Source organism: Condylura cristata, unplaced genomic scaffold (assembly GCF_000260355.1).
Source record: "Condylura cristata isolate star-nosed mole 26May11 unplaced genomic scaffold, ConCri1.0 scaffold00017, whole genome shotgun sequence".
NCBI classification, from domain to species: domain Eukaryota; kingdom Metazoa; phylum Chordata; class Mammalia; order Eulipotyphla; family Talpidae; genus Condylura; species Condylura cristata.
In genome coordinates this window covers 803,085-817,372 of record NW_004567118.1, presented here as the reverse complement: position 1 = coordinate 817,372, position 14,288 = coordinate 803,085, and the positions used below count along the sequence as shown (strand labels likewise).

General features: G+C 40.6%; 1 protein-coding gene and 1 pseudogene across 1 annotated transcript in view; both read right to left on the bottom strand.

Moving 5' to 3' along the window:
- Positions 1–14,288, bottom strand: part of NSF (N-ethylmaleimide-sensitive factor) — a 101,118-nt gene that overhangs the window by 32,061 nt on the left and 54,769 nt on the right. The window contains exons 10-12 of the mRNA XM_004684065.2: positions 12,293–12,388; positions 8,591–8,747; positions 6,242–6,375 (exon numbers count right to left, since the gene is read on the bottom strand). Of these exons, the coding sequence (XP_004684122.1) occupies positions 6,242–6,375; positions 8,591–8,747; positions 12,293–12,388 (387 nt within the window). The remainder of the gene's footprint in view (positions 1–6,241; positions 6,376–8,590; positions 8,748–12,292; positions 12,389–14,288) is intronic.
- LOC105853777 lies at positions 3,562–4,284 on the bottom strand (annotated as a pseudogene).

Below are 14,288 nucleotides of genomic sequence, written 5' to 3'. Positions count from 1 at the left end.
AAGCACAAACTTCAGCAAATCAGCTACATGATATATTAGGATGTTAACCAAAAACATCCAAATTCTGTTGCTTAGTAACTGCTGTCAAAAGATCCAATTTCCAGCTTCGCTCTTTGTATGGACTAAACCATGAAAAGAGGAGGATTAGGTACCAAGATTCTGTTCTGTGCAGACTACAATTTGCAGTGGGATTTACAGGAGGATATTCAAAGAAGATTATTTCTTTCTTGCAAAGCTAGTGGAAAGGAAAATTTCTTCCATTAATTTTCAGTCCTTTAAAAACAAGACTACATTATCTGATTAATGGAGATCATTTTATAAATCACTGATATTTTATCTTAATTTTATTCGAACAATTTAGTCACATCAGATTGTTCTCTGTATTGTATACTTGGCAAGCATTAAGATTAGGCAATTAGTTAAAATCAAATTCTCCTACTTTATTCTTTTTGTTCACTGAATAACACTAACAGAACTACTAAAAGAGATATTTTTAAAGTATACATGCAAAAAATGGAAGAAGGAATTAAAATAGGATGAAAGTGGGGAAACAAACAAAAAAGGGGGAGACCTGTGAGTATTTAAATATCTTAATAGAACATGTAGTGTCCTCACAACCCCAGAATGTGAGGAAATTACCTCCTACAGACTTTCGTAGTATTGGAGAGCTTATCCATGGAGAGAGGATTTAGCAAGCAAATTAGAGAGATACAAGGTGAATTTTAAATTAGTTGAGAATAAGCCACTTTCATTTATTTTAGCACCATCCATATGTGAACAAGAAGCAGTAACTTAATTACAGTGAAATCTTAGGTACTCATTAAAGCAATCATAATGGTCCTTTCTGCTAACAAAAACTCTCCTTGGTTTAATAAAATGGTATATAAAAATATTCTATGAATTAATTATTCAGATCACTCCCTTTAATAAAATTAATGCCTTATTACCTGAATTTCACAAATTTGGTGCCATTGCAAAGCATTTGAAAAAATTTAAAGTTGAACATTTAGTATTACAATGTACCTGAGGAGATAATTATATGTCAATCTTTTGCCTGTTAAATTGACAAAAAAAAATAAATAAAAAATCTTAAAACCAGCAGTTGTGGATGGGAGTCTAAGGAAATCAGCATTCTTGTATGCCTGCAAGCACACAGCTTTCTGGAGCTATGGGCTTTATAAATCATCTGTGTTTTTTGTTTTTTTTTTTTAAAGATTTATTTATTTGTGCATACAGAACTGGGGTACAGGCCAGAGACGCGGAGGGTGAGAGGAGTCACCAGGTACAGAGCAGGGAGCAGAACAGGCAGATGGACGAAGTACACTGCTGAGGGGAGCAGCGGGCGGGTCAGGAGAGGTCTGCCGCGCCATGTGGTCACCTCCGGGGCAGGCGGGAATAGAACTCATGCGGAAGCGGCTTTAGATTCTCAGTGCTGTGCTTTAACCTGCTGCGCCACCAGGGAGGGCCAATCATCTGTGTTTTTAAGAGGGTTGACAGTACACTCATATTTTTACCTTAGCAAACCCAATTCTGAGATCTTATCCTAAGGAGTAACCAGAAATATACGCCTAACAGTAATGATAAGTAAAAATAATCACTGCATTTTATTTATGGATAAACAAATATTACATATTTATTATATCCCAAGGCACTGCATGATACACAAATTAGCATCTTGTTTATGCCTCATAATAACCCTATGAGGTGGTTATTAATATTATTTTCATTTTATAGGTGAGAAAATGGGCTTATGGGTTAAGTGATTATAAGGACTGGTAAGGGTGGTGAAGCTGGAATTCAAGTTCTATTCTACTTGAATCGAAGGCCAAGAACTCAGTCAGGACACTATGATGCTACTTTAAGAAAAATCTAGAAAGAAAGAAGGCAGTGATTTCTCTAGTTTTGTAGTTCTATGGGATATTATTTGCAGGCCCTCCCTGGTGGTGCAAGGGGTTAAAGCGCAGCACTGTGAAGCTAGAGCAGCTGCTTCGGCTTGAGTTCAAACCCCAGCCAGGGGGTGACCCTCATGGCTCGGCAGACCTCTCCTGACCCTCCCACTGCTCCCCTCAGCAGTGCATTTCAGTGGATCTGCCTGTTCTGCTCCCCGCTCTGTCTCTGGTGAATCCTCTCACTGCGCCTGCACCTCTGGCCTGTACCCCAGTTCTGTATGCACAATTAAATAAACCTTTTTTTAAGAAAAAAAAGAATAATATTTGCAATTGTGAAAAAACCTAAAAGCTCAACAAAAAAGGACTGTTTAAGTGGATATCATACAGCTGTTAATGTGATCTGGAGATAAACTGTAATGACAATGAAAAAAAATTTTAATATTTTAAGGAAAAAAAGCATTCTTAAAACAATGTCAGATGTGATCCCCGATACATAACGTGTGCGTGTGTCTGAGGAGAAAGAAAATTGAAGGTCAAATATGGCTTTATTTTTATTTTCTCCCATTTTTTTCTGTATTTTCAAAATTATTTTTGTAGTTAGGGAATGGTGCATTTGGTGAGGGTGAGGCAATAAATGTCTAAGGAAATAAATGTCCTCAAATTGTGCACTAAAGAAAAAAAACAAAAAGAAAACATCGCCCCATCCTGGGAACAGTGAGGGGGTGCTTGCGGGAGGCCGGCCAGGACTGCTGGGGACACATTCATAGTTCATGGTCAGAAGCAGCCTGGAAGACTTGCGCCTGCAGACGGTCTGGGCCCTCAGGCTGTGTCAGCCTATCATTAGACAACAATGTGAAAACTATTTGCAGGAAGATTTTGCAATATTTTGAGAATACTTCTAAAGTACCTATACTTCATTCTTTCCTCTGTTCTGTCCTTTAGTTACAGGGAGTAAAAACTTTTCCCCAAGGAAAATCAAGAAATCCTCATATGAGTTTTTTGACTGCTGCGACAAAAATAAGTTTTGTGACTTGAAAGGTGCACGGTTGCTCCAGACAGTGAATCATGAATCGAAACAATTCTGAATAAGCTTGTATAGACACTTATTTTTATATTCCTTAGCCTTCCACTCATCTAAAACTCTACCTTGAAAGACTTCAACAATTTAAAGATTAAATCATGTTATTAAACCATTAATTTAACCATTTAAGCCTCTAAAATCAGCACATATTACCTTCCCCCCTCAAGTCAATTTGCAAGAGATTAAAATAATAAAAATGATAGTATCTCACACTTATAAAGCAGCTTTGATCTACAGGAGCATAAAATACTTTTTAAAAATTTTATAGAAAAACTAGGACCATCCACCCACATCTCTGAGTACACATGAGGTGGAAGCTGGCAGCTGGTGAAAGCAGGGCACTCGCTTGCCGGGTGCCGAGGACAGAAGACGGCGGCTCTTAAACAAGGGTAAGGAAGAGGTTGAGCCAGGGAAGTACCAACAGAATCAGCTGCTCCCTGAAATGGTTAAGTCTAATGGCCCCAGGTTCCCAGGGTTATTATTTAAATTTTCACCAGAGAAAGTAGTTTAAGGATTCCTTCCGAGGGAGAAAACAAAAACAAAACAAAATCCTACCTGACATTAAGGTGGATACTGGTCCTACTTATTTCGTCCAGGGGCCCCCAGGATGGACGGACACAGAACAGACTGACCATGTCAAGTTCTTGTGTCTGGCAACACTGACCTCTCTCACTCAGTTTCAGAGATCCTTATATGGATTATTTCTCTCTCTTTTTTTTTTTTGATGGTTTTTGTATTCCTCCTCTCCTGCCTCCTCGTCTTTGTCTTCCTCTTCCACATTTCCCCTGGCAACTTTAGTGGGACCTTTGGTGCCATCAAACCTTTCCAGCCTAAAGTTGGCAACATCCTCCTCTATCTTCTCCTTCAGCCTCACAGCTTGTCGTCGGGCTGCTGTTCACTGTCACCTAAGTGATTCCACACCTCACCCACTGCTCCACATCTCCGATCGAGGTACTGGGGTTCACGGATTTGATCATGGGATGAAATTCTTACCAGAACAGGAGGAATGGTAAAGGAATCTATGGGGGGAATCTTTGGGGCGCCCTCTGCCTCCCTTTGCTGGGCCACGGTCTTTCCCTGCCCCATTGCAGCTTAGTTCATCAACATTTGTCATTTCACCAGATTTAGACTTCTCTTCCCCAGACACTGTCTTCCACCTCTACGAGAACTTCTTGAGAAACACTGCAAAACTGACAGGAACTTCTGGGTTTTTCTTCTCATGCTCTGCCCGCAGGTCTGCACCAAGAAGGCCTAGGTAGATACCTCGCCCTTTGGGTCACCTGTAGCCATCCGGGCTATACTGTTCGCTAGTCTCAGAATGTTTATCTTGACACTTCAGGGTGTACAGTCGGGATCCTACTATAGACTATGCCTCCTCCAACTATGCCAAACTACAAGGTTTTCTGCCAGTGGTACCAGTAAGAGATCTGCTTCTCAAGCTTATAATTCTTTGGAGTCTGCTCTTTAGATATATTTTGCCTTAGCCCTCCCTGGTGGCACAATGGGTTAAAGCCCAGCACTGAAGGCGAGCTCAGCTACTTCAGTGCGAGTTCAATCCCTGGCCCCGGAGCTGACCCATATGTCTCGGCAGACCTCTCCTGACCTGCCCGCTGCTCCCTTCTGTAGTGTACTTTGTCAATTTGCCTGTTCTGCTCCCCGCTCTGTCTCTGGTGAGTCCTCTCGCCACCTCTGCACCTCTGACCTGCACCCCAGTTCCGTATGAATAAATAAATAAATCTTTAAAATATATATACATATTCAAGATGTATATACATACATACATACATACATATATATATATATATATATATATATATATATACATACACACACATACATGTTTTTTTTTTCTTGGCAGTCTCTTTCCTAAAGAAAAAAACTCTGGTCATTGCATTCTGCCTTCATAAAGCGAGGCCTGGGCGTAAGGTAAAAGAACACGTGACTGTCCTACTGGCACCACCCCGAGTCTCAAGTGGCTTTTCCCTAATTCTGATTACCCCACATCTCTTTGGGTCGTAGTCAGTTTATTATCTATACAAGATCAAACACGAAAAAAGGACTCGTAGCAGAAACACAAACTAGAGAGGAAACAGACTTCCCACCTGGCCTGGGACACACAGAACTGTGGAGGCTGATGCCGAGTGAGTCTTCAGCACAGAATTTTGTTGCTGTTGATACTGTTTCTAGAGGGTTACCGGTTACCTGCTATCCCAGAAGCCTTAGGTGTAAGAGAGACGGACGTAGTAGTCTTATCGTCCATGCTGCTGTAGGACTCTATTTCATGTTGTTCTGACTTTTACTGACAGTTCAAAGCTGTTATACTAAGATGGTGACCAGAGGTGCTTGGAGAACGTTAGAAGGGTGAGGAGTGCGTCAAGCACACTCCCAATCGCCACCTCAGACAGCACCGCCCTTTGCGGGAAAGTCAGTGGCCTCCTCCTGACCAATGCCACTGTGCTGTGCAGCCATCCCAGGCTGGTCAGGGTCATTGCTGATTAGGCAAACGGGAAGAGAATTTTGGAGCCTTTGGTATCTCTAACGGGCATTTAATGCTGAATCCGGCCCAGGCACACAGGCAGACGAGCAGGCAGGGAGTGAGCAGCTGAGTCCCAGCCCCCCGGATCTCCCCTTTAGCCCTCCCTTCTCCGCCCATATTTACATATGCACACCCCATGCCCTTGGCTGGTTGAGGCATCATAGCAAAGGTGCGCAGTGCCTCAAGCTCATACTCTCAAGTGCCTTAATCACATGATATCATGTCCAGGTAATTCAACTGGGGGGGAAGTCAGGCCACAGGCGGTGGCTATGGAGGCCAGTGGCAGGTGGCAAACAAGGGCCTGGGTGTCGAGTACCCCCATGCTGTCCTTTCCTGAACTACAGTCGCCTTAATCGACCCTAAGTGGATAGAATTTGTACATTAACGAACGAAAGTTTAAAAAATTCGAAATGAATTTGCTAAATCTACCTACTCTCAACTCTGCTTCTTTCAGTCACCAATGTGAGTCAATAACAATGAATCATGATATAAACAAAGCAAACTGTAGAAACTAAAGGTTCCTTAGTAACAACCCATTGTGAGTTAAATATATCTAACCCAGCTTCCCTCCACATTCTACTGATTGTTTCGGTAGCCATGTTTTCTCTTATTTTTAGCCACTTGAGAAGAAAAGTTGCTGTGAACTTTCTATCCACACACACACATATACACACTCAGGTGTACACAAACACACATACCAAGCCACAGGCGATTAAAATGAAAGAAGTCTGATACCTTCTTCATGGCCTGACACTTGGCTGTCTCAGAAAAGCCAATCATCTTATCAGGAGAACAGATCTTGATGAAGGGGAAGTTGGACTCCTCTGCGATCTTTGCGGCCAGAGCAGTCTTCCCACTGTGAGGGGGGCCTGTGGAAGGAGACAGCCAGTCAGGGGAGGCAGCCAGCCTAAGCACAGGGGCACGAAACAAGTCCAGACTTTCTTTCCCCAGGAACTGAGGTCTCAGCGAGTTGCTCATTACCATTTCTGACACAGTTTCACCGCGGACATGTTTGCTCTTATTTATTAGCAACTAAACTTAATGCACTGATTAGCATTTTACAAAAGTATTATGAAACACATTCTTCTTTTCTCACACAGTCATATCTTTCAAGCTTCTAGCTCAGTGTATAAAGTTTAAGGGTTTTGTGTCTTATAAAAAGAATGCATTCAAATGCCTATCAGTATATATGCTATTAGTTCTATCAAACTGCCTAACGAAAATAGTAATATCATCTTTGCAGACGATACTGGCAGCATGGGAAACTGTCTATTAGAAGCAAATGTGAACCAAAAAGCTGGGAGTTTAAAGGCCACAAAATCTAAGAACAAACTTACCTGTGTTTTGACAACTCTTCCTTCCTTCTGTTCCTTTAAAACTACCCTTATGTGGCTTCTGGGGTAGCACTCTCTTTCCCCTCTGACTGCTCTGGCTGCTCTTGTTCATTTCTTTTGGCAACCCCCCTCGTCTATTTAGTCTCTAAATGTGGATGCACTTGGGAGGTCAGTTCTAGGCCCCCTTTTCTCCTGTGAGTGACGCCCCCTGCACCATGGATTCACAGCAGTTTGTTTACGGACAGCTCATGACTGTGTCCTGCAGCCGGGCCTCCTGTGAGTCCCAGACACAGCCAACAGGCCAGCCAGCACTTCCCCTTCAAGTCTATAGGAACTGTGAACTTGGCACATCTAATACTGAACTCACGCTCTTTCTTCTTAATAGGCTTCTCTACTGGAGCTCTGAGCTTAGTAAACAGTATAGTTTAGCAGGCTGTGTATACTAGAAACTGGGGGTGATGTCTGTATTTCTAAGCGTTAGCTCCTTATCTATACACTAGGGAGACAGCAGCATCTCACCAATGATAACAGCACAGTATCAGTAGAGTGACCAGCAGGTAGTAAGAATTAAAATGTGAGTTCAATTATGATAACAATGCATAATTATAATACTTATTATGATTAACAACTGATTATAATTACAAAGTCTTTTACTCTACCTCCTAAATATTTCTCTGGTTTACTTATCTCTATCCCCACTACTGCTGTATTACCTTAAATCAAAATCAGCTTACATTAAGACTAACGCAACTGCTTATAACACTGGCATCTCTTTTTGCCCTTCCAGTTCATTCTTGATCACAAAGCAGTCATGATGATGTTTTAAAATACAAATTTGACCATGTCACCTGATTGCTGAAATTCCTACAAATGGCTTCTCCTTCCCCCTCAGATACAGCCTAACCCTTTAACAGGACCTACAAGACTGCACGAACTGGTTCCTGTCTACTTCTTTAGCCTCAGGTCTAGCCATCTTCCTTTCTGTTTCAATCTCCTTTCCACCCAGGGCTTTTTCACACCCTGCTTAGAAGATCTTCCCATTTACTTCATACAGTCAACTTGTCTTCATCCTTCAAGTCATGGTTTAAAATGTTCCTTGCAGGGAACACAGCACTCAGACCTTTGGGAGGGTTAGATACTCATGTCCTATGGACTTACTAAACTTTTCTTTTATAAGAATCACAACTTCAAATAAAAAATTTGGGAATAGAATGTCCTTTCTGTGCATTGACTTGGGAAAATCCTAACTGATGCTTGAAGGTCTAAATTAAACATCACCTCTAGCTTTCCTGAGCACCCCGGGCAAAGTGACTTGCATTCACCTCCTTTCCCGCCAACACACACACATGTACACTGTAGTCAGGAAATTGTTTACATTGACTTTTTCATGACCAAGCTAAACCTCACAAATGTCTCTGTACCTCTACAACTCGTTCAGTGCTGAAAACCTAGTCAGTACTCAATGCGTAGTTATTTAATTGAATTGCTATCAGATAGTCTATTAAGTAACATAAATTTATATATAATCTTACAAGAAAATGAGTTACCACTCAGGATTAACATTCTTCCCCCAACAAAAACTTAATTTATGCAAACATTGGTACATGCACTGGGTTACAATTTTCAGATCATGAGCAGTTAGACGTAGAACAGTAATATTTCACTGTTCTGAAATGTGATAAATGGCTTTGTAAAAGTGCTGCTGCATCAAAAAATTTTTTTTAACATATTGTCTCATATTCTTTCTCACCTTCCAAAAGGACGCTAACCAATGGTGTGCGGTCACTGTTTTTAGTCTGCTGAACCAGCAGCTCCCCATCTTCCAGAACTCGGGTCACTGGATCACCCCATTTGATGATACCATTCATAATGTAACTTGCATAATCCTCTTGGTTTGTGCCAAAGGCCTATGGAGGAAAGGATAATTTAAAGCATTTTGAGCATTAGTATTAACAACAAGAGCATTTAAGAAAAGAGTATAATTATTCCTACACACAAAGTGTGTTAAGCAATATTCCCTGTGAATGTAAAAAGCCCAAAAAGCAACAAAAGTGTTTTGTAATTTCTCATTTATCTTTTTGCCCACTGGGGGTAAAAGTTGCTTTGTGTGACTTAGTGGATTAAAACACTAGATTCTAGGCTCAGATTCTAGGAGAGCCCAAACGCTTGTAATCCCTGAGAAAGGTATGTTCCAACGTGCTTGTTTCTATAAGGAGTAAGCAGACTGTGGCCTTCTGTTAAGAACAAAGAGAAAAAGAGATTATGAATTAGAAATTAGAAATAGTTGGCACAGCAGACAACGATACTCTCCTCATACTCGCTGTGTCAGGGATTAAAATTGGAATGTGAATGATAATGAGGAGATCTTTCCACAACAGTCTGGCAGTCAGGGATACAAGGTAAATGATACCAAGGTAAGTACACGGGCGTAAATATAAGACTCAGAAATGAGCAGCTATAATTAGAGACTGCAAGGTTAGGAAGAGGAAACAGATGCAATTATTAAGCCTGATTTTGTGCTCACTACCTATCAGTGCACACATCAGGTCTCTTTTCACTGTCAGCTAATCTCAAACTGTGACTCCCATGCAACCGGCTGCCAAAAGCAGTCAACCTTAGCACTTGACTGCATTACATTTCCACAGGGTTTACAGGAGAAAAAAATGAGTAGGAAAACATAACCCAGCATAAAGTAAAAGCTGAAGCACAGTTTCTCAAGGAGAAGTTCAATTTTTACAAAAATTATCACATCTCTCAGAAAGTCAATTTTTCATTACCCAATGTACGGAATAATTTAGTAGTTCTTTAGAAATTTACATCTCACAGAAAGCCTTTCTTCCTAGTCCTGTCTCTGAAATAGTATTCAGTGGCTTCAGATCCCTATTTTGCCACCAAAATAATTTTTCAGCCCACTCTGGTTCTGGCATGCTTTAACTTCTGAATCCAGAGGGAATCCTCAGTCCCTAGCCTGGATGCGGTAAACTCATTGGCTTGTGAGAAGGAACAGCCTGGTAAGTCTAGGTGAATGGCTGTTCTAGGAAATGTAATTGACTGTTGTTGTCCTTAATTATTTCAAGTACACACAAAAAGTCTCACAGTACCAGCTTTAAGATACCTGAATCAGGATCTTAAGAAGTCAAACCGGATCTACCATATGGGTCAGCAATTCCACGTCCAGGTACCTATCTGAAGAATGTGAAAACCCCTGTTGGGAAGCACTTCCACGTGGAAGCACCTCCTGTGGCAGAACTTACAGGAGCCGAGCTGGGGGACAGCCCCAGGGGCCACCAGTGGGTGGCTGAGTGTATCTGTAGACACATGGAGGCCGACTCAGCTATAACAGATAGGAAATTTTGCCGTTTGTAACAACATGGATGGAACTGGAGGGGGTTATACTAAATGAAATAAATCAGAAAGAGAAATACTGTGATTACACTCTTCTGTTAGATAAAATGAAACAAAGCAAAAGAACGGGCAAAACAAAACAAAAACAAACCCTTGGATTCTGCTAGAACTGAGGTTAGTTGGGGGAAGTATCAGAGGGTAGAGGAGGTCTGGTGGACTGTGGGGAGGTACATATTTATGAGGGCTTTGGAGGTAGGTGCGGTAACATATTTGACAGAAAATGACGTGTAGCCCTAAAAAATGCTTTGTGTTGTAAATCAATGTCACTACAATAAAAAAGTTATTTAAAATTAATAAATAAATGAATTGGTCTGACCCAGATAAAGTAACCCTTCCAGGCTGTGAATGATCCTTATTTACTCCACCATTTCTTTTGTTGGAATAAATGAAAGTAATTTGCTACTTTCTTAACTAGATTACCTTAGTTTCCCCTTCCTTTCAGCCAAATCATTTGTCATTACAAAAATCTTGGAACTGATCAGTTAGGTTGAGGCCTAATATTTTTGCTAACTATTACAAATGACAATAGCAAAAGATTACACCATCTTCATGGCTCAGTAACTTATGAAAGATAATATTTTATACTTAAAAATCATGACTGTCAAAAAATAGGCAGGGCAAAATGAACTGACTGCTGTTCTTGCAGGAGAGACTTGCAGCAAATAATTACTGTCAACAATATATAAAGAAGTTATACAGGTTAAATAAAGGATAAACAATGCAGAAACAAAGGGGACAGATATAAATAACATTTCGTAGAATGCATATGGCCAATACCCTGATGGAGAAATGCTTCACTTTATAAATAATCAGTGAAATGCAAATCAAGACCAAAATTAGATCCCATTTTACATCTGACTGACTGCCCAAAATTGCCTGACAACACCATGTTTTACAGATGATGCCTTTTAATAGAATCTTTTATATTACTGGGGATTGTGTTCATTGGTTCAACTACTGGAAAGACAGTTTAAAATTGTGTTGAAGTTAGACATTCATATAATCAAGAATACACTGACTTTACTCCTAAATACATACTGAGAGACTTTCATTCGAGAATGCTTATAGCAGCATTTATTTGTAATAACAAAAAACTGGTAACATTCCAAATACCCACCGACAGGAAAATAAATTGTGGTAGTCACACAAGGGCGTGCTACTCGGTACTTAAAAATGAATGATGCAGGTATAGCTATAGGAAATCACAAGGGTGACTCTTGGTAATAAAATATCAAGTCCAGGAAAATCATATACACAGTATTTTATTTGACACACCACCTACAAGAATGACATAAATTAAGGATTAGGTGTCATAAATTAAGGATTAAGATTAATCTAATTCTATGCACCTGAGATCCATTTGTAAAGAAAAACAAACATACACACCTCTTTAATTTGTTTCTGTGTTCTTATGGAGCTTCAAACAATGGTAACCCAAACATTAGTGTCTGTCTTAAAGGAAAATGGCTTAATGACCTTATGCTGTATTCTAAAATTTTAACTCTGTTGAGTTTTGAGTAAACTTTTAAGAAAGTCGACAATGTTCTTTTTAAAGGGCACCCAGTGTAATTAGAAACCACAGCTATTACAATCAGTAGTATTCAGCGGAAAAGGGAATGCTTTGGAAGAGGTTGGAAAATAAGAAGGAGAGAGGAGGGCATGAGTTTCACTTTGAATATCATATTAGCAGAAAATTGAAGGAGGGACTGAATTTAGGTTTCTGTAGCTTCAGATTGGACAAGAATGAGAAAACAAATTCTAGTACCATGTAATATAAGAATAACCAGAAGGTCTCAAAATCAAATGGTCTGGGTTATGAGATGGTGAGCTCCCGAGAATATGTCAGTAAGTATTGGTTTATTGCCCAGTCATTAGAGTTACTGTACAGATATTTCTTAAATTAGGAATTTCCAATACTGAGGTTTTCTGATTTCATAAAACTACATATGGTATAAAAACTGTCTATTACCCTGGGCTCAACGGCATTTATTTTTCTCCTGAATTATTTTTGGGCGGTGGCCATACATCATTCAGTAGTCATACTCACTGGCTTGATGTCATTTTCCAAAGAAGCAAGGAAGTCCCCTCTTGTCACTTGCAGGCTCTCTGCTTTTTCCATATCCACCTCCACTTTAGTGCTGGCCTAATTAGAAATGAAAACAAAATGTAAGGAATTCCAAGATTTAAGAATATTTTCAGCCTAAGAATATAAGCCCCGAGGACTTAAGAAACCTATTTTCATCTCAAATTCACAGATGCGTTTATCTTTGCCTGGACAACTCCACTCCTAGAGCTTTATCCTATAAGTGCGCTCCCAAGGGTGTACTAAATCACTTGTACCCCAATACCAAGTGACTGGGGATCGCAGGAGACTGGAAGAGTCAGGTGTCTGCCAAGGTGGCACCAGTGCAGTGAAGTGAATTATGGTTCACCTGCATCAAAGAACAACCGAGAGAAAGCGTTTCAAGGTGAGGCAGGCGGAGGAGAACGTGCCGACAGAGGGCTCTGAGATGTGGGTCTCTTCTCGGCCATGTATCAGAAAATTCCCTAGTGCTGTGAAGCTAGCTAGAGGCCCAGTCCTCCCCTTTCAAAGTTTTTATGTAATAAGCCCAGCAGAAGGTCTCGGCATTTATATTTTTATAAAGTGCCAGAGGTTATTCTGATGCTCAACCAGACTTATGAGCCACTGTTTCAGGCGACCAGGGCCTTTCACTTTGACTTGTACCATACTTAGTGGCTGAGAGTCTATGTGCAGCTCCAAATACTCTGTTACTGCACCTGGAGCTAACACAGCAGACATCTGGAGACGCGTCGAGGCTTTTCTCAGCCCTTGAGCTGCCTGGATCAGATGAGTGGTTGAGATACCAACACATTTTTTCAATGTGACTGCTCCCTGTTACATGAGGCAAGTGAGTCTAATTTTTAAATTGGTATTATGTTGTTTTTTTTTTTAAGGTACCTGCAAAAAAAAACCTGACTACAAAATGAAAGGATGTATAGCTGTATCTACCTTCCACCAATTATTGTAAAATATGAGTCATGTTCCCTTAGGAACAGACTGTTGAAACAAATAAAAGGACAGACACCAAAAGACAAAGCCAATCTTATGAGGTAAAAATAACTATGTTGGGCAACTGAATCAAGATGGCAAATAGAGCACATTTATTTATCACCCTTCTTATCTCAAGTGATATAGTGACAGAAAGCAGATGAGAAAGGTTAGGAAGCATGGAAGGTATATCCAGCAGTTTTACCCCTGATCTAGTAGGATCCTCAGAAGAGAGGGCAGAAAGAATGAGAGAAAAAACATAAGACAGAAGGAAAAATAATTTTCTATGGTTTTGAAAGGTGTGTCTTTGCAGTTTAAAAGGTTCAAGGAGCTCTGGTGGGAACACATGGGCAGAAACCTATCTGTTCAGAAACACGACTATGAGCCCTCAGAGCACCAAAAGGTGGAGAAAATCCTACAATATTTCTGAGACAAGATACAGGTTCTCTGAGAAGCCAGAATGAAACCGTCCTGATGGCGGTCACTGGCAACACTAGAAACTGCAGCTCAGACACACATCTGGCTCCCAGAGCTGGAGGTGACGGCCGTGGACACAGTGGGGCAGGGTGAGCACTCTCATGCCAGGGCTATGTGCTACTCCGGGCACTGGAGATGCAGCGGTAAATAGACAGGGTCCTGCCCTCAGGGATCTTACATTTTAAACCACCTTTTCCTAGTCTAGAATACTATGCATTTGTTCAAAATAAAAAAGATTCACATATACCGAGACAGAAAGCTATCTGGACATATTATCAGGTAAAAATTTAAACTGCAGTATACTTCCACAAATGCTTGCTTTCTTTTTCTTCTTTCAAAAAAGCATGTATGAATACAAATGTAAATACAAACACTACGAAGCTCTATTGCACATGCTGGCTACCTCGGAGCAGGAGGGGGCACCAGAGACGGCCTGTCCCACACTTTCCTACATACTTGGGCGTCCTGAGTCTTCTACGAAGCATTGAGGCATGACTTCTGTATTTTTAAAAACTAG